The sequence below is a fragment of the Podarcis gaigeae genome (genome assembly GCF_964106915.1).
Source record: "Podarcis gaigeae genome assembly, chromosome: 10".
Lineage (NCBI taxonomy): Eukaryota > Metazoa > Chordata > Lepidosauria > Squamata > Lacertidae > Podarcis > Podarcis gaigeae.
Window position 1 is genome coordinate 14155800 of NC_139686.1, and position 20432 is coordinate 14176231.

General features: G+C 45.6%; 1 protein-coding gene across 1 annotated transcript in view; it reads right to left on the bottom strand.

The window, feature by feature from the left end:
* PDE3A (phosphodiesterase 3A) overlaps nucleotides 1–20134 on the bottom strand; it is a 279326-nt gene extending 259192 nt beyond the window's left edge. Inside the window, exons 1-2 of the mRNA XM_083700022.1 lie at nucleotides 18401–20134; nucleotides 14943–17814 (exon numbers count right to left, since the gene is read on the bottom strand). Of these exons, the coding sequence (XP_083556148.1) occupies nucleotides 14943–15977 (1035 nt within the window). The 5' untranslated portion in view covers nucleotides 15978–17814; nucleotides 18401–20134. The remainder of the gene's footprint in view (nucleotides 1–14942; nucleotides 17815–18400) is intronic.
* Nucleotides 20135–20432: the final 298 nt, after the last annotated feature.

The window sequence follows — 20432 nt, forward strand, 5'->3', positions numbered from 1 at the left end:
ACAAGTGCATTGTTCATGATGCAGAGTGTGTGTTTAGGTTATAGGTGACACCAACGGAATTTTTAAAACCATTTGTTTTTCTTTAAATAAGAGAAAAAATGCAATTGTGTATTGATTATATATGATAAAAAAATTAAAATTCAATAAAATATGATTGGAAAAACAACAACAACCCATCTCTCTTCACAGGGGAGAAATGACTCCCAAACAGAGCCCATCCCTGCAGAATTTGCATTCGGCAGTTAGATTCAGTGTCAAACCCAAGCCCACAGAGATCAACTCCCCAATGTGGCCTATGCAAGCACAGAATCTTCCCCCCCATCCTTTACAGATCAGCTTGAATTCGAGCCAGTCTGTAGAAGGAAACTCTTCACCTGATTCCATGCCCATTCCACCAGTCAAAGAGGCCCATCAAGATCTGGTCCACTGTCCAGATCTAATTCACCAACCCTGGGTTTGAGAGTTGGGACTACAATTGGGGGATATCCCCCAGTTCAAATCTCCACACAGCTTACTGGGCGACCTCGAGTAAGTCATTACCTGTCAACCTAAAACTACCTCACAGGGTTTCTGCGAGGACAAATGAGGCGAGGGGGAACCACAGGCGCCATCTTGAACTCCTTGGAGGAATGCTGGGATATAAATGAAGAAAGAAAGTAAATGAATAAACACAGCGTCGTAAGGGAATGTCATTCCCTTTTAGTTTCTCCCCACTTTGTGGAATATAAAAGGCAAAAATAAAATAAAATAAATGAGCCTCTCTGAGGAAAATGTCTGGCAACGGAAGGTAGCATATTTTAATTTTAATAGGTTTTTTATTAGGCTGCCATGTTTATACATTCAGGTATTTTTGTTGTTTTTTTACTGATTAAAATAGGTCCCCTGAGTAATCAGACAGCAGTGGTGTTGTTTTTGAAGCTATTAATTATTATTTTAACAAAAGTAATGCCAGGCCCCGCAGCTGGCAATGCCATCTTAGAATTCCTTTGATTCTCACACAGGAGGGCACCCTGGCCTAAGATGGCACCACTGCGCCAACTAAACCAATCTAAACTGGTCTTCAACTGGTGGGTTCTGACTAGTGTGTCACAGCCTGATCCGATTTGATTCATATGCAAATTCATGCAGGTTTAAAACAGACTTACTCAACTGTGATGCCATTAAATCTGGCAATAGACTTGATTTTTATTGTGTTTCTGCTTATTCTACAGAGTCAGAATAGGATGGCCTAAGCATCTAAACAAACGCATGAACTGCAGCACAACTACTCTTAATTCAACCAGTAGGTTCAGGGAAGCAGCATATTACAGTTAAAAACGTTCACACCAAATAAACATTACTCATTGTGGGGCTAGACCTGTGAGCTGCTCATTTTCCACTGGTGTGCATGAGGCTGTGTCGCACATCTGGAAATTTACACAGCAGCAGCAATTTGAGAATTTCATTTAGGAAAAATAAATCCCATTCATTTCAGTAACTAAACGCCCCCTTGGAAGACAGGAGGAAATGTGGGGAATGTGGCACGCGAGCTCATTAATAAAAGAAATGGTTTATTCACCCGAAGCTCTTGGCAAACCAGAAATAAGGGCTGTATTTAAGAGGTTTAATTACCTGTGTTTTAAGTCGGTCCCCAAAATGCACTGAAAATCAGATGCCGAATACAAACAGCGCACACCAGAGCTTCACCATTACAACTAAATGACATCATTAATTTGGAATAAAACTGAAATAACTACATTTGCAATGCTTTGATGGCAATATGCTCGTTTTTCTAAGGCTGCAATCCTAGGTGCGGTTGCTGGAGAGTGCATCCTATTGAACTCACCAGGGCTTAAATCTAACAAAATATAAAGCCTGCCCTTAAGATCAGCTCAGGACTGGATTGCGGCTAGGGTGATCCTGAACATTGTATAGCTTTACATTCATAATATGCAGCAATGACCCTGAAAACAAGCCCATGAATTTTTACTGTTCCACACATACTTATGTAATGTGATTAAATGTACATCCTTGGCCCAAGAGATGGGGGGGGCGTAAAGAAAATAATCTTAATTAACCTGATTATTTGCTGAGAACCCAAGGTTCTTACTCATCATAGAAGACCAGCCAAGTGGGTATTTGCAATCCAAAGCTCTCCAAAGAAGATGATATCCAGATGGGGCATTCTTTATGTCCCAGGGCATCGACGGAAGGCACTCATCCGCTACGATGTCAGTAACGCTAAGCAGGTCTGGGTCTGGTCAGTGACTGGATCCTTCAAAATCTTCCAGAGAAAGCAACTCTTGCCTTGAGTCTCTCTCCATATGCAAACGGGTAGTAAGCCTAAATCATACACAAGCAGATCCCAAGGGCAACCATCACAGCACGCTACAGAAGTCTGGCAAACTTAACATCTTGAAGCATGTTTCCCATTCCCCTAAACACACATTCTTCAACATAAAGACACCACAAATCTGTAATTTAAAAGTCTGTCGTGCAATCCTTGCTCTCGATACTGTAATTTTCAGCAACCCTCAAATAATACCGTTTTGCAAGGGGAAGTTGACATCTGTAGAGGAAAATAAGGGAGGCATCCAGGGCTCCAATTGCATCACAGAACTGCCTTCGGGGACCACCAGTCCTGTCTGTGTCTCGATAGCATCCACAACTTTCCCGCATCCCACTTACAAGTGATGTAAACTGACTCTTTGGAAAGCACAAACATACATAGGGATGCAAGAGAAATTTGGTTCAGTTCACGTGTAAAGGCAAAACTATCTTATTTGAACTTTCGAAAACAATGAAACGGTCAACCTTCAAAATTTGTACTTCTCCGAATTTTGTGATGGAATTCTCCAACCAAGCAACACGTACGATAAAGGGTGAACCCAAATGTATATATTAGAAGAAAATAACGTGCAAAAAGGCATTCTATTATGGGAAACTGCTTTGCAGAAAATTGTGGACATTGGGCAGAACTGCACACATATAGTAAAAGAAATTCGCACTACAATGCTGGTGAATTTTCATGAATAAGTTTTTCAAAAATGAACACTGATGTGGAAATGTGGAGAACTGAACTCAGGACTGGGAAAATGAGAAACTGAGAGGAAGGAAGGAAGGAAGGAAGGAAGGAAGGAAGGAAGGGAACAAAAATGGAGAGATTTGCCCATTCGTAGCACACACAAAGCAGAATGCAGTTGTTTAGGTCCTGAAGGGGTAGAATGGACGGTACTCTTACTGTATATGGGAATACTGATTTTGCAGCCTACCAAATGTTAAAATAAATACACCCTAAAATTATTATTATTTAAATCAAGGACACCTTTTCCTGGCTAAAAAATCCTTCTCTTGTGCAAAATTTTAGGTACAGGATCCTATGTGCCAGAGGCAGAGAACCTACATCCCAAGGGCATACTGCCTTCATCCTGATTTCATGGGGTCTGGAGTAGGAGTCAGCAAACTTTTTCAGCAGGGGGCCGGTCCACTGTCCCTCAGACCTTGGGGGGGGGGGGCGGACTATATTTTGAAAAAATAATAATGAACGAATTCCTATGCCCCACAAATAACCAAGAGATGCATTTTAAATAAAAGAACACATTCTACTCATGTAAAAACAGGCTGATTCCCAGACCGTTCGCAGGCTGGATTTAGAAGGTGACTGGGCTGGATCCAGCCCCCGGGCCTTAGTTTGCCTACCCATGGTTTGGAGGACTGACTCTACCCATGGTTTGTCTCTGACTCTGCCCACTGCCAGCTTGCAGTCTGTGGTAGGTCACCTTAAGAGAAAGCGATCTCTCTCACATACAAAGACACTAAAGGATTCTCTATCTTTGCTAATACTAGTTGCAAACCCTTTCTCAAAGTGTGGTTCCTCAGGGCAGTATCAACAAGCTCTCCTTTTCCATAAAATAACATATTCCATAAAATAACATGTTAAGTTTTCCATAACGTATTTCCTTTTCCATAAAAAGAAATGGGGAACAGGGACACTCACTCCACGCCGCAAAATTTTGTTGCAGGTCTCACTTGCCCTTCTCCTTTTGCATTTGGTCACCCTAACCACATACAGTGGACGCTCGGGTTGCGAACGTGATCTGTGCGGGATGCACGTTTGCTACCTGCAGCATCCACAACTCGCAGCGGTGCGTCTGCGCACACACAGGTTGCGATTCGGTGCTCCTGCGCATGTGCAAAGTGTGATTCTGCACATGTGCAACCGCCAAAACCCGGAAGTAACCCGTTCTGGTACTTCGGGTTTTCGGCGGCCCGCAACCCAAAAAAACACAACCTGAAGCGTCTGTAACCCGAGGTATGAGTGTACAAAAGTCCTAAATATACTAATGAAGAAGCACCACAATCAACCGGGTTCTAAAGGACAATTATATTCTAATCAGTTTATATTTAATTAGTTCTTCCTCGTTGAGGCAGCAGGGGAGAGAGAAGGTAATGTTCAGACATGCATGGGGGAAGTTTGACCTTTTCCACTGCAGTTTTGAGTGAAAAAAAATCAATACGGCCCCAGCAGATCTCTGCAAAAACCTTTTCAAGAAATTTATTTCGAACGCCTTTCGGAAAGCGGCAGGGCGGGTGCAAACCCTACTGGCTCTCCTTTGTTAGCTGTGACTGAAGCTTTCCCTCGGAAATTAAAACAGTTCACCGGCAGGGGGGTAGGAATACTCATCAACTTACTGCCAGTGGCAGAGGAAAAAATACCTTTGGAGAATAATCTGAAAAATAATTTTGTTACTTGTTTTCATACACGCGCACCACAGAGAAAGAGAGAGAGAGACATCCCAAACATGGTCATGAACAGAACGGGGCTTTATGTAAACAAGGTATTTTAGTTTGGAACATTTTGTCACAGAAATGGCAGGGGGGCTTGAAGAGGACCCATCTCAAAACTATTTCCGACTCAGTCAAAAGGTTTACGTTTTCACAGGCTTTGCATTCGACCTGGAAAAAAAAAGAATTATGCTGGTTGAAAGATGCAAAGGGAACCACGTGGCGTGTGAAATTTTGCTCCTGCAAAAATTCTGGCTGGCCTTTCCCTCTGAACACGCGAACCCAGGACCCTCCAGATGTTGCTGGACCACAACTCCCATCAACCCCCGGGCACTGCCCATGATGGCTGAGGCTGATGGGAGTTGGAGTCCAAAATACTGGGGGCAAGTTGGCAAATAGTACCTTAGCAAGGCACCATACTGTAGCAATGAAAGCAGCTGCGCACTAAGAAAGACTATGGTTTGCCACATATGCCTACCAGCCCTTGTGTTGACACTTTACAACCAAATATTAATGTGGGAAGGGACGTGGGTAGCACTGTGGGTTAAACCACAGAGCTTAGGACTTGCCAATCAGAAAGTTGGCGGTTCAAATCACTGCGACGGGGTGAGCTCCCGTTGCTCGGTCCCTGCTCCTGCCAACCTAGCAGTTCGAAAGCACGTCAAAGTGCAAGTAGATAAAGAGGTACAGCTCCGGCGGGAAGGTAAACGGCGTTTCCGTGCACTGCTCTGCTTCGTCACATGACCCAGAAGCTGTACGCCGGCTCCCTCAGCCAATAAAGCGAGATGAGCGCTGCAACCCCAGAGTCAGCCACGTCTGGACCTAATGGTCAGGGGTCCCTTTACCTTTACCTTATTAATGTGGGAAACAGGCAGGGGAGAATAATGGTGAGCAGTAATATGAAGACCAGAGAATGGGAAAACCCGAGGCTTTGCAAATGGTGTTGCAATACAACTTACATCATCCCTGACCACTGGGGCTTATGGGGGCTGGAGGCCACAGGGTCCTCATCCCCAGTTTCAATTTCCGTACTGTGTAGAGCAGAGATAGCCAACATCGTTCTCTCTAGATGTTGTTGGACTCCAACTCCCATCAGCCCCCACCAACAAGGCCAATTGTGTAAAGGATGATGGGAACTGTAGTCCAACGGCATCTAGATGCCACTAAGCTTTGGTTATCCCTGATGTAGCTGAGCTTTTATGTATCAACACAGAAAGAAATTTATTCAGAGCTATCGGCTTGACATTAAATGAGGATGGGAGGGATCCTGCTATCACAGGAATGCATATTGTTTCAGCCTCTGAATTCGCTCCCATATCACCATGTGTTCTCACTGAAATCGCTCTCAAGCCACATCTTCTGGATTCAACCCGTATTTGGAAAACCAACTTAAGTGCAGCGATAGTGTACCGCTACGGTTTACCCGATCACTTATCTAGTTTTCCCTGGATATTCTCTTCCTTGCTTTCAAACTCAGTTCAGCTAAGACTAAAAACAGCTTTAAAGGGTTATCAGCTCAGAGTAACTGATTGCGTAAAAGAAGCCCTGCAAGAGAATAATACCAGTTATTTCACCGGGGGGGGGGGGGGACACATCTTAAACTACAAAAGGGCAGTCAGCCAACTATTCAGGCTTCCAGCCAATTCATTAGTCTACTAAACATATATATTTACATACCATAAAACCTCAAAACAGGGTGGTGTGTTGTTGTTGTTGTTGCTTTAGAATGCCAAAGAAGTGGGTTTCTATGTGTGAGAAGAGTGTTGCAAACTTAACAAATGGAAGTTCTCCCCTTCATTAGAATATCGTCGACTAGAAGAAAAATGCCTCTCTTGTCAAAGTCAGGATCAGAGGACCAGCCCCCACTACAAAAACAGCTTCAAAACACAAGCAAGCAAATGAAGGGCCCATCTGCATTATGCAAATTCCCAGAAACTTATCTACACTGATCTAAAGCAACCACAGCTAATGTTGCTTGCTTTCTCGTTCTTATTCATCAAAGGAACTCTATAGCAATTTCGCCATGAAAGGTAAAATATTAGGGTCCAGCACGTGAGGTTGCAAACAATCTTTACCTCTTTGCTCTGCAATCCTAACACACTTACGGTACTTCCGGTTAAAGGGCTAAGGCCTCGTCCTTACTGTTCCAAAACCATATATATATACCGTATTTTTTGCACCATAACACTCACTTTTTTCCTCCTAGAAAGTAAGGGGAAATGTCTGTGCGTGTTATGGAGCGAATGCCTGCGGGTGGTGGGGGGGGATCTGCTGCAGTCGTGAGCAGAGGATCCATGGTTCCCCTTCCTTCCCTCCTCCGTGGTTACAAAGCATGGATCCACATGGATCCTCAGGATTTTTGCATTGGGCTACTCCAAACTCACTGTCAGATCACATGTCTGTGGCCACAGCATGAACCACAAAAATCATATATCCACTATTTCGTTTAGAATATTTTTGTTCTTGTTTTCCTCCTCTAAAAACTACGTGTGTGTTATGGTCTGGTGCGTGTTATAGAGCGAAAAATACGGTATATATGTGCACACACAGAGAGAAAGGCCACCTAATATAGACACATATTTGTGAAAATGGCATATAAAAAAATGACTTTATATATGTGAAGATGTAAATATCTGTATATTAGTTGAAATGGTAAGATAAATTGGTACTATAACGCTGGTGAATTTTTATGCTGACCCGTTCTTTAAAAAATCGCAAACCGGCGTGGAAAGGTAAAGTGGACCTGAAATTGGGAAATTGAGAAACAGAGAGAAACCCAAACTGACAGATCTCCCCATCCCTAATTGGCCAGCATGTCAAACTGGTTAACATCAGATTGAAAGACTGAAAGGATGCAACCAAATTTTTCAGAAACAAGCCATATATTTTATGTGGGGATTTTAAAAATAATTATTTTTTTTTTCAAGAGACAATTAATGTTGGCTTCCAAACTTTTAATTTTGATTACCGGTAGGTATGGAGAACGGCTGATTTCAGCAGCACCCGAAATTTAAGGGAGAACTTCCCAGAAAGGAAAAATTTGTACAGCAGACAAATTCATGTAAGTGGCACAATTAACACCCTAAACATTGTGGGTCGCTCACGCCTACCACACACTCACAAACAAAATCAAAACACAGACTTCATCAGTGGGTAACTGTTCCAGATGTTTATCCAATTGACACGGCAACCCCCAGCACACACTGCGTTTCTTTCAGCACAGCATCTTTATGTACGCGTGTGTGTATTTAAACACCATTTAAAAAGAGCTGAAAGCCTCTACTGTATTTTGACTTCTTTACCTCCAGTAAGGCTCTCCTTTAAAAAAAAGAAAAAAGACTTCATGTCACACTTTTAACAAACAGTTTTATTAATTGCCAAATTCCCCCACCCCCACCAACACCTCTCAAATTGTAAGGGCTTTAAAAAAAATTATTACATTTTAATCAATAAAGTGAGCAAAATCAGAAAAATGCCTTTGGAATCCATGTATGCCTTTTCCAAAATAGGGTAAATCGGTATTTTTTTAAATAAAAAAAGATGAAAAAAGAGCCTTAAGAAATAAAAGTTATAATTAAGCTTTTACTAAATTATATAAAATTATATTTATTTAAAATTATATTTGTTATGTTATACACACATAAAACACACACATGCAATGTTCAACAATTGTTACCTTAAGGTAAATTGTTTTGAGGTCACTTGTGTGGGGGAAAGCAGTATATAAGCATACTAAATAAAAACAGTGGCAAATATTGCCAAAATACACACACACAAAAACAAAACAAGACCCCATCAATCCAAGATGTTAAAAACTGCAATGAAGGTTACAATTTTGATCTAATCCATACACTGCTACAGCATGAAGTATTTGTCCTGGGATACACCAAATGTCCATAATACTGTATAAGCTACTGTATCACTGCAACCCTATGTACTATAGACACACACACCCCTTAGTACAACAAACAATGAGAATGAAGAAGGCAGATGAGAGGGACAAAGGAAGAAACAGATAAGGAGGTATAAAATAGACACTCCTCAGAGAATCCTTTTTTATGACCCCTTAAGCTCCCGAAATCCCACTGCTAGGGGGACAATCAGATGCAAAGATCTGCCAAGATGAGCAGCCTAGGATGAAGCAGATCTCTCGTTCAGCTGGCATGAAGTCCTCAACCCCAGCTCAGCTGAAGATACACCTGCAAAACTTGCTCATCCCAGCTCAGCAGGGGCCCGGCCCATTGGAGATGGCTGAGCCGAGGCTGGCATCCCAGGGGCAGGACGTAAGCTGGATTCTCCGCTGGCAACAATATTTTAAAGGCTTGTTTTCCCTCTGCCAGGCTTAGGCAAAGCAGCAGCAGCAGTCCTGCTACTGAATGGGCTTTGGATCGGGTGCTGTGCATAGGATTGCTCCCCAAGCGTAATTCGCCCTGTTTACCCAGTCTCCCATTTCCCTCTCCTTCGCCTGTGTCAAATTTTTAAGACTGCGAGACACTTCGGGACAGGGACCTCTCATCGCGTACTTTTGCAAAGCGCTGTGTACACTGAGAGCATAAACGCAAAAAGAAATGAAGGTTGTTAGTTTGCACACTGTACTGCCAGAAAATCCCTTTCAAATCTCTGATCAGGTGTTTGCCTGGAAGCCTGGGGCCTAAATTTCAGCTTTCCTTGGTGTGTGGTAGCGGGCATAAAAGGAAGCCATTCACATTAACAGATGGCAAAAGCTCAGTGATAGATTTCATGTTTTGTGTTCATAATGTCTCAGGCTCAATTCCTGGCATTGCTTTCGACCTGATCCTTTTAACTGGCAATGGGAAATCCCCTTGCTGGAGACCCTAGAGTTGAAGTGCCATTTATAGTTCAGGTGTTGAACTACAACTCCCATTATATCCGGCTACAGAGGTTGATGGAGTCCAACCCACAAATTTGCCCTAGAGAGCTGAGAGTCAGAGTACAACAATACTGGGCTTGACGGACACAACAAGGCTGACCTGCCAGAAAGCAACTTGTGGTGATCTCATAATATGGAAACCAAACAATACATGCAACGATATCTGCCCACATTTTTCCATCACTAAGCCTATCTTCATGTTTCCCTGCCACCTATTTGAAATTGCCAGATCCTTGGGAGCAACAGCCTGTCATGGTACTTCTGTTAAGATATCATGTATGGGTGGCATAGTACCAATAATAATCATTTGCACAATGCAGCTTTCAAGCCCAGCCATGGGAAGTCAAACCTAAAATCAAATGCTAGGAATGCAGGAAGCTGGGTTATACCGAGTCAGACCACTCAATATTGTCTACACTGACTGCCAGTAGCTCTCTAACTGGAGATGCAGGAGACTGAAATCACCTGTGTGCAAAGCAGTTGTTCCACCACTGAACAAAAAGAAGATAATGCTGTTCTAGGCTGCATCAACAGAACTGCAGTGTCCAGGTTAATGGAGGTAATAGTACCGCTCTATCATGCCTTGGTCAGACCACACCTGTAGTACTGCAGCCAGTTCTGGGCACCACAATTTAAGAAGGATATTGACAACTGGAACATTTGCAGAGGAGGGAAACTAAGATGATCAGCGGTCTGGAGACCAAGCCTTATGAGAAACGGTTGAGAAAGTTGGGAATGTTTAGCCTGGAAAAGAGGCGAATGAGAAAAGATAGGATAAAGGTAAAGGTAAAGAGACCCCTGACCGTTGGGTCAAGTCGCGGACGACTCTGGGGTTGCGGCGCTCGCTTTACTGGCCAAGGGAGCTGGCGTACAGCTTCCGGGTCATGTGGCCAGCATGACTAAGCCGCTTCTGGCGAACCAGAGCAGCACACGGAAACGCCATTTACCTTCCCCCCAGAGCGGTACCTATTTATCTACTTTTTGACGTGCTTTCAAACTGCTAGGTTGGCAGGAGCAGAGACCAAGCAACGGTAACTCACCCTGTTGTGGGGATTTGAACTGCCGACCTTCTGATCGGCAAGCCCTAGGCTCTTTGGTTTAACCCACAGCGCCACCCGCGTCCCTGTATAGCCATCGTCAAATATGTACAGGGAAGGATGGAGCAAACTTGTTTTCTCCTGCCCCGGAGGCAACAGCTTGAACCAACGGCTTCAAGTTACAAGAAAGGAGATTCTGACTAAACATCAGGGATAACTTTCTGACATTAAGAGCTGCTCAACAGTGGAACGGTCTCCCTCGGAAGGTGGTGGACTCTCGTTCCATGGAGGTTTTTAAGCAGAGGTTGGGTGGCCATCTGTCATGAAGGCTTTGAGATTCCTGCATTGCAGGGGGGTGAACTCTCAAGACCCCTTCAAACTCTGCAATTCTATGAGTCTATTATGATCCTTCCGCATATCACATCCCCCTCCACAACTAAGCCCAAACACTGCATTTGCTTGCATCCCTCCTTGTTAGTTTTGGTTCTACCATTCCAATCCTCGCTCTCTTCTTTTCCCCTGTTGTCATGCTTCAGATGAGACCTAGACAATTTGTGACAAGCCACGGGGACAGCAGCCCACCAGCCAGGTACTGTGATCTGCCAAATGTCCGGCAATGTCCTTCTCTGGTGATCCCAGGCAGGTAGCACAACCAGGAACCTCAGCAAACTCACAAAAGGGGGCTGCATGCAACTTGAGGAGTCACAACTACTATAGGCTTAGTTTCAATTGCAGTTTCCTTCAGACAGGGACCCTTCCTTGTTTCTTCCTGTAATGCACCACGAACCTTGATGCTAAGAGTAAATATATCGGAGAGGCGGGGAGACAAAAACACTTCCACCTCCAGCTGTGAAATATCAAAAGCAGAATTACCTCTGCCGAATCTACTTGTGTGGAAGGCAAATCCAAAGCCCATGAGTGGTTAATGGCAATAATTCATTACATCTTTGCTCTTCCTACTTTTTGGTTGAAACCTTTCGCAAAAACTTGCTGCAGATGAACAAAATTAGATGCTGAACAATACAACCATCCCTCGTGCCTCGTTTTGCGACTACGGCCTCTGCTCCTCAAAATGCATGTACCGTGGCATACAGAAAATAATTCTAGCATCACTGTTCATCGTAAGGAAGGAGTCACAATCTTTTCAGATTTCAGATCTCCCAACCCTCCTCAAGTTAGAAAAGTACACTTAAAAGTCAACTTTTCGGCCTATTCAAAAACAATCATTTATCAAAATAACATTATAATCTATACTTAATTAGCGTGACAATGTAGGTTTTCTTTTTAAGGAATGTAGTCCTCAATTCAAGAGGGCAGTGAAATTCAAATTAGGAGAAAATGTTGCCATCCTGCAGTAACACTGTTATTTCAATCACTTGTGCATATTGTTTTTCTGGCTATTCAGATTCAGACCCTGAACTTTTTGTATGTACTATGCAGTAAAATCCAGTTGTTTAACAGGCCTGATAGAGTTACCATATCACAAGGTGGGGTTTTTTGTTTGTTTGTTTTTGTGGGGGTGTCATCTTTAAGACTGCATCTTTCTCTACCTCCTACAAACATTCACTTTCAAATAATAAATGTTCTTTTACAAAAATACACCAAGGCACACATTCTGCCATTGTACCCTCATCCTCTATATCAGGGCTAACACCGACGGTGCTGATTCTCAATGCAATAGTTTCATATTTTAAAACCAACATTTACAAAACCTTGTGTGTGTGGTGCCGGGGCGGGGGGGGGAGGGAGGTACAATTTAAAAGTCTAAATCAATGAGTTTAAAGTATAATTTAAATACTGTACTACACTATGAATGCAGCATTTAGCAGAGGTCTGTTCATAACCCACAATTATCCATTTCTTCCATTTGCAAATGACAAGTCTGTTTTGCGGTCAACAAGCCGAAAGGAACAAGTCGCCCTAGAATTCCTGAAGATGTAAGCGGCGGCGATTCGAGTTCTCTGTATCGATCAGGGACCCTCAAAATGTCCTGTAAACTCATAAACTATAAGCCACTCAACAGCACTGATGTTTGACACCTCTCATTTCATGCCTCTTGTATCCTTAACTCCATACATTATGACATAAGGCGATCTCAGAAGCTGTTGTAAGCAAATGACAGCAGCCGGAATAGAGTTTTACAGACCACATTGAAGTGATTAAATACAAACATGTTTTCTCGAAAGTCACCGTTATCTAAAGTGCTACAGAAAGTAGTGGGAAGGTCCTGGTAGTAGCACATTAAAATTTCAAAACAAAATAAAGCTCGAATCACCTGCCATTCAATAATAGTCTCTTTTGACATAATTTATTTAAAAAAAAATAATGTGGGGTTTCACGCTTTAACATGCTTCACATAACACAGCAGAACACAGGAATCCAGGTCGCTTTCCCAAGTTTCTCTTCATGTTGTTTTCACTTTGAAAGTGTGCTGAATATAAATTTTATTCCAGAATTTTTTTAAACAAATTGCACTTGTGGCAAATTAAACCTCAAAGATGTATAGCTGAGAAAATGTCCCGAGCAACCACAAAACCATGTAAATCTACCCAATCCAAGAGGAGTGGGGGGGGGAACCCTGCGATCCACACCAAATGGTGCCTGGAGAATAACCACTTTTGCTTCCAAGGACACAAAAATATCCCTTTGGTTGACAATACTAAACTTTATTCGCACAGAGTTAACTAGCACCTGACACCAAGTACATTTCAATGAGAAAAAAAAATCCCATGGGTTTAACTGATCCTACTTCCAAGTAAGTGTGTTTTGGATCTCAGGCTACCTAAAACCTCCCCCCTTGATTCAAAAACAATTCCTAGGATGTAAGTCTCATTAAAAATAACTGAGAATTGCTTCCACACTACATTATTAAGATTTGAGTGCAATACTGAAAGAGTTCGTGCCACGACAAAAGAAGACATCACCCCTGCAGAATCTACTGAAAAATATTATTCCATCTTGCCATCCGGGTGAACTAAACAACAAACCGCTTATACTTGGATTAAAGAGGACTACCAAGACTGATTCTTAGCATGCTAAGTGAAAGGCTTGCCTGCAAGTACAGCTGTGATCCTATACACATTTACTTGAAGTTCAGTGCGGCTTACTTCCAAGAAAACATGTTGAGGCTCAAGCTACAAGTTCACTTAGGATCCGGACCTTGGTGTCTTCAACATCCATGGGCAAGAACTTTAAATGCTCGAAAACAGAGTTAAATGTGAATACCTCAGCTCCACCGAGTTGTGTATCACACTGCAGGTCTTTTTTAAAAAGGAATTCAGGCTAACTCAAATGCAATGTTATGTTTCCAGGGTGTTTATTTTCAACATTTCCCCTTGTTTCACAAAGAAACTCAGTTTCTACACAGATTTCCACAAGTTACGGAAAAGTTTCCAAAACATCTTAACCTTCCGATTCCCACAGTGTTTTCTTTTTCTGCAGCCAAGCTCAAATAAATAGAAACTGCGCATCCACTGTAAAAAAAAATAATATGAGGCGATACTGGACAGAATGTAAGCTGTCTCATTTGCAGAATCCAAAATGCAAGATTAAAAGCTAGGTGTGCAAAAGTGGCAGCTGCGCCATTATGGGCCTCAAAGTTAAAAGGATGCATTCAAACTATTCGGCACGAAACATGGCCCAAACATAACAGCACTGAACATCTGTTCTTTCTGTAGTGAAGACGTGCCTTAAAGGAACACTGGACATTAAACACAGCAACATCTCTAGGACTCCAATGTGCACAGAACTGTACAGATGAAGAACAGCAACTACACTTTTCTTTAGAAAGAAAAATCATACGAACATCTGTTTTCCCAGTTCCCAGCTGAGCAATTATTTTCCGCATCATCTTCGGAGAGAGATTTTAAATTATGCAATGCACATGGTCACCCACACAACAGAATATGGTCCTGTCCAAAACAAAAGCCAAAAAAATGCTAGAGGAGGAACGCGAAGGGCCAAACGGTTGTCGAAATGTCTGGTCCCTTCTGCGTCAGTGCCTTTTTAAATTACTATTCTGGGATGCCGAGAACCGTGGTTTCTGCTTTCAAGGGAGAACTGGGATGGCGAGTGCAAAAAAAAGTTTGAACGCGTAGAAGTTTCCTTCCCAAAGTTGCGCGCGCCCCTTGCCAAGAATAAAAAGCAGCAGTGGGCTTTTGCAAAAGTCTCTTTTCTCTCTCACTCCTGCTCCCCATCCCGCCCGCACACACCCATCTCCATTCAAGAGCCCCTCGTCCATCTCCCCTTACCTGCTCTCGGGGGATGCAAGGCAAGGAGGTCCTGCGATGAGACTTATTGCCGCAGCCAGCCATCTCGGCGGAGATCATCGAACTGGATCTCCTCCTGCGCTTAAAAACCGGCACCTCTTCCTTGGCCGGCCGGACAGCAGCAGCAGCAACGCCACAGCCCGCTCCTTCCGCCCCTTCGGTGCCTTCCTCCTCCTCCTCCGCCTCCTCCTGTTTCCCGGCGGCGCGGCGGCGGCGCAAGGCGTGGCGCGCGTAGCCTGCGCCAAGGATGCCCAGCAAGGCGAGCAGATAAGCCAGGTAAGGTCTCCAAGGCGCGCGGATGCTCTCCAGGGAGGCGAGCGAGGCGATCCGCAGGGCGCTAGTCAAGGCGATCATCAGCACGCCGTGGCGGAGCCGCAGCGCCAGCCATGTCCCGCCGGCCAAGCAGCCCAGCACCACCCCAGTGGCGGCCAGCGAGAGCAGGCGCTCCTCCCCGGGGGCCAAGGCCAGCTGCGCGAGCGCTTCCCCAACGCAGCAGGCGGCCACGAGCAGCGCCGCCGTGCGCAAGCGGACCCCGGCGCGCAGCAAGGCCCAGCCCAGCCAGAAATAGGCGGCCAGGAGGAGGCAGCACAGCGCCGAGCCCGGGATCGGGGGCCAGCTCGCACCTGGGCCGGGCGCCCCGTCGCCCTCAGCGGCCTCTCCTCCTCCTCCTTCTTCCGCCTCTTCCTCGCCGGCGCTGCGCACCAAGCGGGTCCCGAGCGCCAAGAGCAAAGCCAGCGAGCCTGCGCCCAGAGCGCAGGAAAGTTTGCAGCACGTCCAGACCTTGGGAAGAGCCTCTTCTTCGCCACTCCTCCAGCCCCCTACCCGATGGGGATGATGGTCATTCTTCTCCTTGCTGCTGCTCTCCACTTCCTCCGGCCCAGCAGAGGAACAGCAGCCGTTGCAACCGGCGCCTAAGGCTCCCTCTGCCGCCGCTGCAGACGGAGAGTTTTTCTCCTCGCCCGAGCTCCAGCTGCCTTGGCTTCGGACCCTGCTCGCACAGTCGCTGCTCCCAGCCATAGCGAGAGGTTTTTTCCTTCTCTCCCTTCCCACTTTCTCTCCAGGTGGGGGAGGAAATGCAACTCCCAACCCCTTCTCCCGCCACCCCACCAAATACTTTTATTTGCTAGTTTTCCACGCGCGCGCAAGTATAGCGATGCCCCCAAACAGCGCCCGTGCAAGGGGAGGGAATTACCAAAAAAGTGTCCCGAAATATATATTTTCCCCCCTTCCCTAAAAAACAAAAGCCAAGCTGAAGTAGGTTTGAGGGACTACGTGCAAAAGAAGCGAATGTTGTTGCTGTAAAAGTGGAAACAATGGTAATTCAGGAGGAGTTGGGCTCAAAAAGGTTGTAATGCGTTTCAAAGGCTTTGGAAAATCCAGTCTCCTCCAGCCCAGGTTTTGTTCTGTTTTTTGAAAGAAAGCAACCCAAGACCCTAAGTATTGCAGAAGGCTGGCCAGGCATGGGGCTTTCTATATCCGGGAGGGCTGCAGGCTGGTGCTCCTCTTAGGCCATGGGTGCTGCGGGGCGCCCTCGCCGCTCGGCCCGGGGAGGAGGCGCGCAGGGCGGGCGGGCCGGAGGCTGCTGCTGCTGGGAATTCCTTCCCTCTCCCGCCGCCTTTCTTCCCCGCGCCTCCGCCGCCGCTTTCTTGGTGCTGCCGCTCCGCGCGCCTTTCTCACTCCGCCTTCCTGCTGGGGCGATCCTTGCCGGCGGGGTCCCGAGCAGAAGCCGCCGATCGCCGCCGCCCCCCATGGCTGGGGACGAGGAGGCGGCTGCCGATCATCGCAGGAGCCGAAGGTGGGGGAACGGCAGCCGATGCAAAGCGGGAAAGTTTTGGAGGGCTGCGCAGGAGAGCAAGCCCCAGACGGGGGGTGGGGGTGGAGAAACCTCTTCCTCCTTCGCTTCGCGCGGTGCCTTTGCAAAACGAAAAGGTCCCGGTGAGATCGGCGAGCCGCGAAGAAGAAAGCTCGAGCGAGCAGACCTGGCGAGGATTTTCTAGCCTCTTTCTTCCTCCCCCACCCTTCCTCCAAAGAGAGGGTAGGTGGGAGGAAGGGGGCTCGGAGAGGAAAGGCGTTAGCCCCCGCCCCTCTTTTTCCCCTCTCTCCTTTTCGTGCAAGCGTGCACCAGCTCCTGTTCGAGAGGGGAGGGAGCGAGAGGATCGGGCAGTGTTTGCCGCTAGTCCTTGCACTGCTCTGGGTGAGTGAGGAACTAAAGGAGAGAGAGAGAGAGAGAGACTCAGATAGCACATGGTTTTCCCGTTGGTTGGCACCTCCACCACAGCCTCCAGGCAGCAAGCACCTCGTGGTGCTGCTGCTACAGGTCACAGTCAAATTACCTTGCCGTCCTAAGCACTCCTACTCTTGGGAAGGAAGGCCTGGCATGTTCAAGTTATACTAGCCATGTGTGGCTTTGCGTCACAGATCCACACACCTGGATAGTAACCTGGAGAGTAAATGAACACCCCTTTTTTGAGGGGGGTGTTTCTGTGCAATTGTGCTTGGGCATTGCTTTCGGTGCCAACTGGCAGAGCTTTCTGCAAAGGGTGCACATTTATTTTGACGGGCGTCTGCACCTCCACACTCTGCACAAGACAGGCCTGCGAGGAAAAGTGGTGCAAATAACTGCGTGCGATGTTTGCTTAGTAAGTTCCACAGGGCTCACTTGGCACAGGGTTGCAGCCACAGCAGGGCATTTGCCTGCCTTCTTCCGAAGAATTAAGCCCGTAATCAGGCCAGTGGCCCGCCTAGTCCAGCAACCTGTTCTTGCAGTGGCCAGTCTAGGTGCTTATGGGGAGTGCAAACAGCATCTGAGTGCAACAGGCCTCTCCCCACCTGCAGTTGCCAGCAATTCATACCCCTTCCCCCCTCCTGGCAGTAGAGGCAGAACATAGGCATCATGTCCAGTAGCAATTGATGATGATGATGCTTTATTTATATGCTGCCCCTCTGACTGGGTTGCCCTAGCCACTCTGTGCAGCTTCCAGCAAAATATAAAACCACGGTAAAACATCAAACATTAAAAACTTCCCTATAAACTTCAGATGTCTTCTAAAAATCAGATAGCCTTGTCTTCCAGGATTTAAAATCCTCTTTTAAAGCCATCCAAGTTGGTGGCCATCACTGCCTTTTCAAGGAGCAGATCCCATAGTTTAGCAATGCACTGCGTGAATCAGAATCGTTGAGTTGGAAGGGATCACAAGGGTCATCTTGTCCAACCCCCTGCAATGCAGGAGTCTTTTGCCCAATGTGGGGCTTGAGCCAACAAGCCTGAGATGAAGAGTCTTTTCTTTGGTCTGTCCTGAATCTTCCAACATTCAGCTGCATTAGATATCCCCAAGTTGTTCTTCTATGGCGATCACTCGTAGCCGAATAAGATTGTCTTCCATAAACCCAGTTCTAACAGTGAGTCCATAAGTGACTGTGGTGGCCAATGCTGGATCCACACATCCTTCCACAGTGGGGACATTGGTTTCCGGGTGGGAGTTGATCATGGTGTGGATTTGCCAAGCGTGCCTTCCTCTTAGCACATTTCTCCCTTGCGTCCTGAGCTCAAATGTCTTCAAAGCCCATGACACCTTTGGTAAGGGCTGTTCTCCAATTGGAGCGCTCGCAGGCAAGTGTTTCCCAATTGTTGGTGTTTATACTACATTTTTTAAGATTTGCCTTGAGACAATCTTAAATCCTTTTTTGTTGACCACCAGCATTACGCTTTCCATTTTTAAGACGATAATCAGGCAAACATACAACATGACCAGTCCAATGAAGTTGATGTTGAAGAATCATTGCTTTGACACTGGTGATATTTGCCTTTTCCAGTACACTGACAATAGTTCACCTGTCTTCCCAAGTGATGTGTAAAAATTTTCAGAGACACCATTGATGGAATCTTTCAAGGAGTTAGAGATAGCGTTTCACAAGCATTCAGCAAGGTTAGTAGTACAATAGCTTTGTAAACAAGCATTTTCGTTTCCCTGCAAATGTCCCGGTCCTCAAACACTCTGCACTTCAATCTGGAGAAAGCCACACTCGCAGAACTCAGGCGATGGTGGATTTCAGCATCAATTTTGACCCTTGTGGAAAGACCCACAGGTTGAGAACCGCTGTGTCTAACCTAAGAAGCCCTAAATGTCATAACCTTTCCTGAAAGGGATATAGCTTCATCTGCAGGAAGTAAGCCCACAAGAAGAGCTCTGCTGCAACAGGCCAAAGGCCAATCTAGTCTATTTCAAGTGATGATGATACTGCTTTATATGTACAGAGTAGAAGGGGGCTAAGCATATTTTATACTTCAGCACAGAAGCTTGAAACATTCTGAATGCCAAACATTTTTCGCAGAGCATCATTTGTATGAACAGTGAGCAGAACGTGAATTGAACTGCTTAGTTTTACAAAGGGACGAACTGGATTCTTTTTTTGGACAGGATGAACTTGAACTAGTTAAATGAACTTTATAAAGGCTCTGTTCCTTTTTCAGTGGTACCATTTTAACTAAACTGGAGAACCACAGCCTTCCATCCCTTAAAGGTTTGGGGCACATGCATGCGTAATAGAACCTTTCCTGCAAGTCCCGAAACACACAGGCGTTTGTTGTTTGCAGGCCTAAAGACCTTCATTCTCACAGCCACAGTCTAGGTCAACAGAGAGTAGCAATATATTTAACACGAAACCACGGGGGGGGGGGGGGGACCTATTTGCCAGCTTGGGAACACTGAAAGCTAAGGAATTGGCCGATTGGAGAAGGGAAATTCTCTGGCCTTTCCACCCCGCAAAATAAATCTCTGGTTTTAAGATTTCAAGGTAGTTTCAGCGTCTTAATATTTATTTGTGTCTGTCTGAGGTTTTATGCCTTGTTCACTGTCTGACCCTGTTGGGTTAAAAGGACAAGAGGGGAATATGCATCTGTTCTGCTAGCTGCTGTCAGAGGGGATCGTCTTAAATCGTGACTTTCCAAAACCACAAGAGACAGCGGCAATGGAACAGAAAGTGGAGGTGTAAAATAATTCCCAGCACACTTGCAGCCAACACATGTTTGTCACTAGCAGCTTTCAGAACACCTTGGGATGGCGCTGTGGAACTGAGCACTAGCTAGATCCGGTTTTTCAGAAAACCGGGATTCTGAAAAGGGCATCCCAAAGTCTCTTGGAGGAGCAGAATCAACTCCCCTTGAGGAAAGGTTAAAATACCAGCAGCTCCCCAGGTGCGCACAATCAGCAAAATGCACTCCTGCAGATGCATGCAACATTTTCACCGCCGAAAGGGAGCAGAAACGGGGGCCCAATGGGGCAGGGTGGTAGCAGAATGCAGGAACCCCCGCTCATGTGTCCTGATGATGCATGTGGCAGCTAGGAACATCATTATTATTATTATTATTATTATTATTATTATTATTATTGTACCCCGCCCATCTGGCTGGGTTTCCCCAGCCACTCTGAGTGGCTTCCAACAGAACACTAAAATACGATAACCTAATAATAA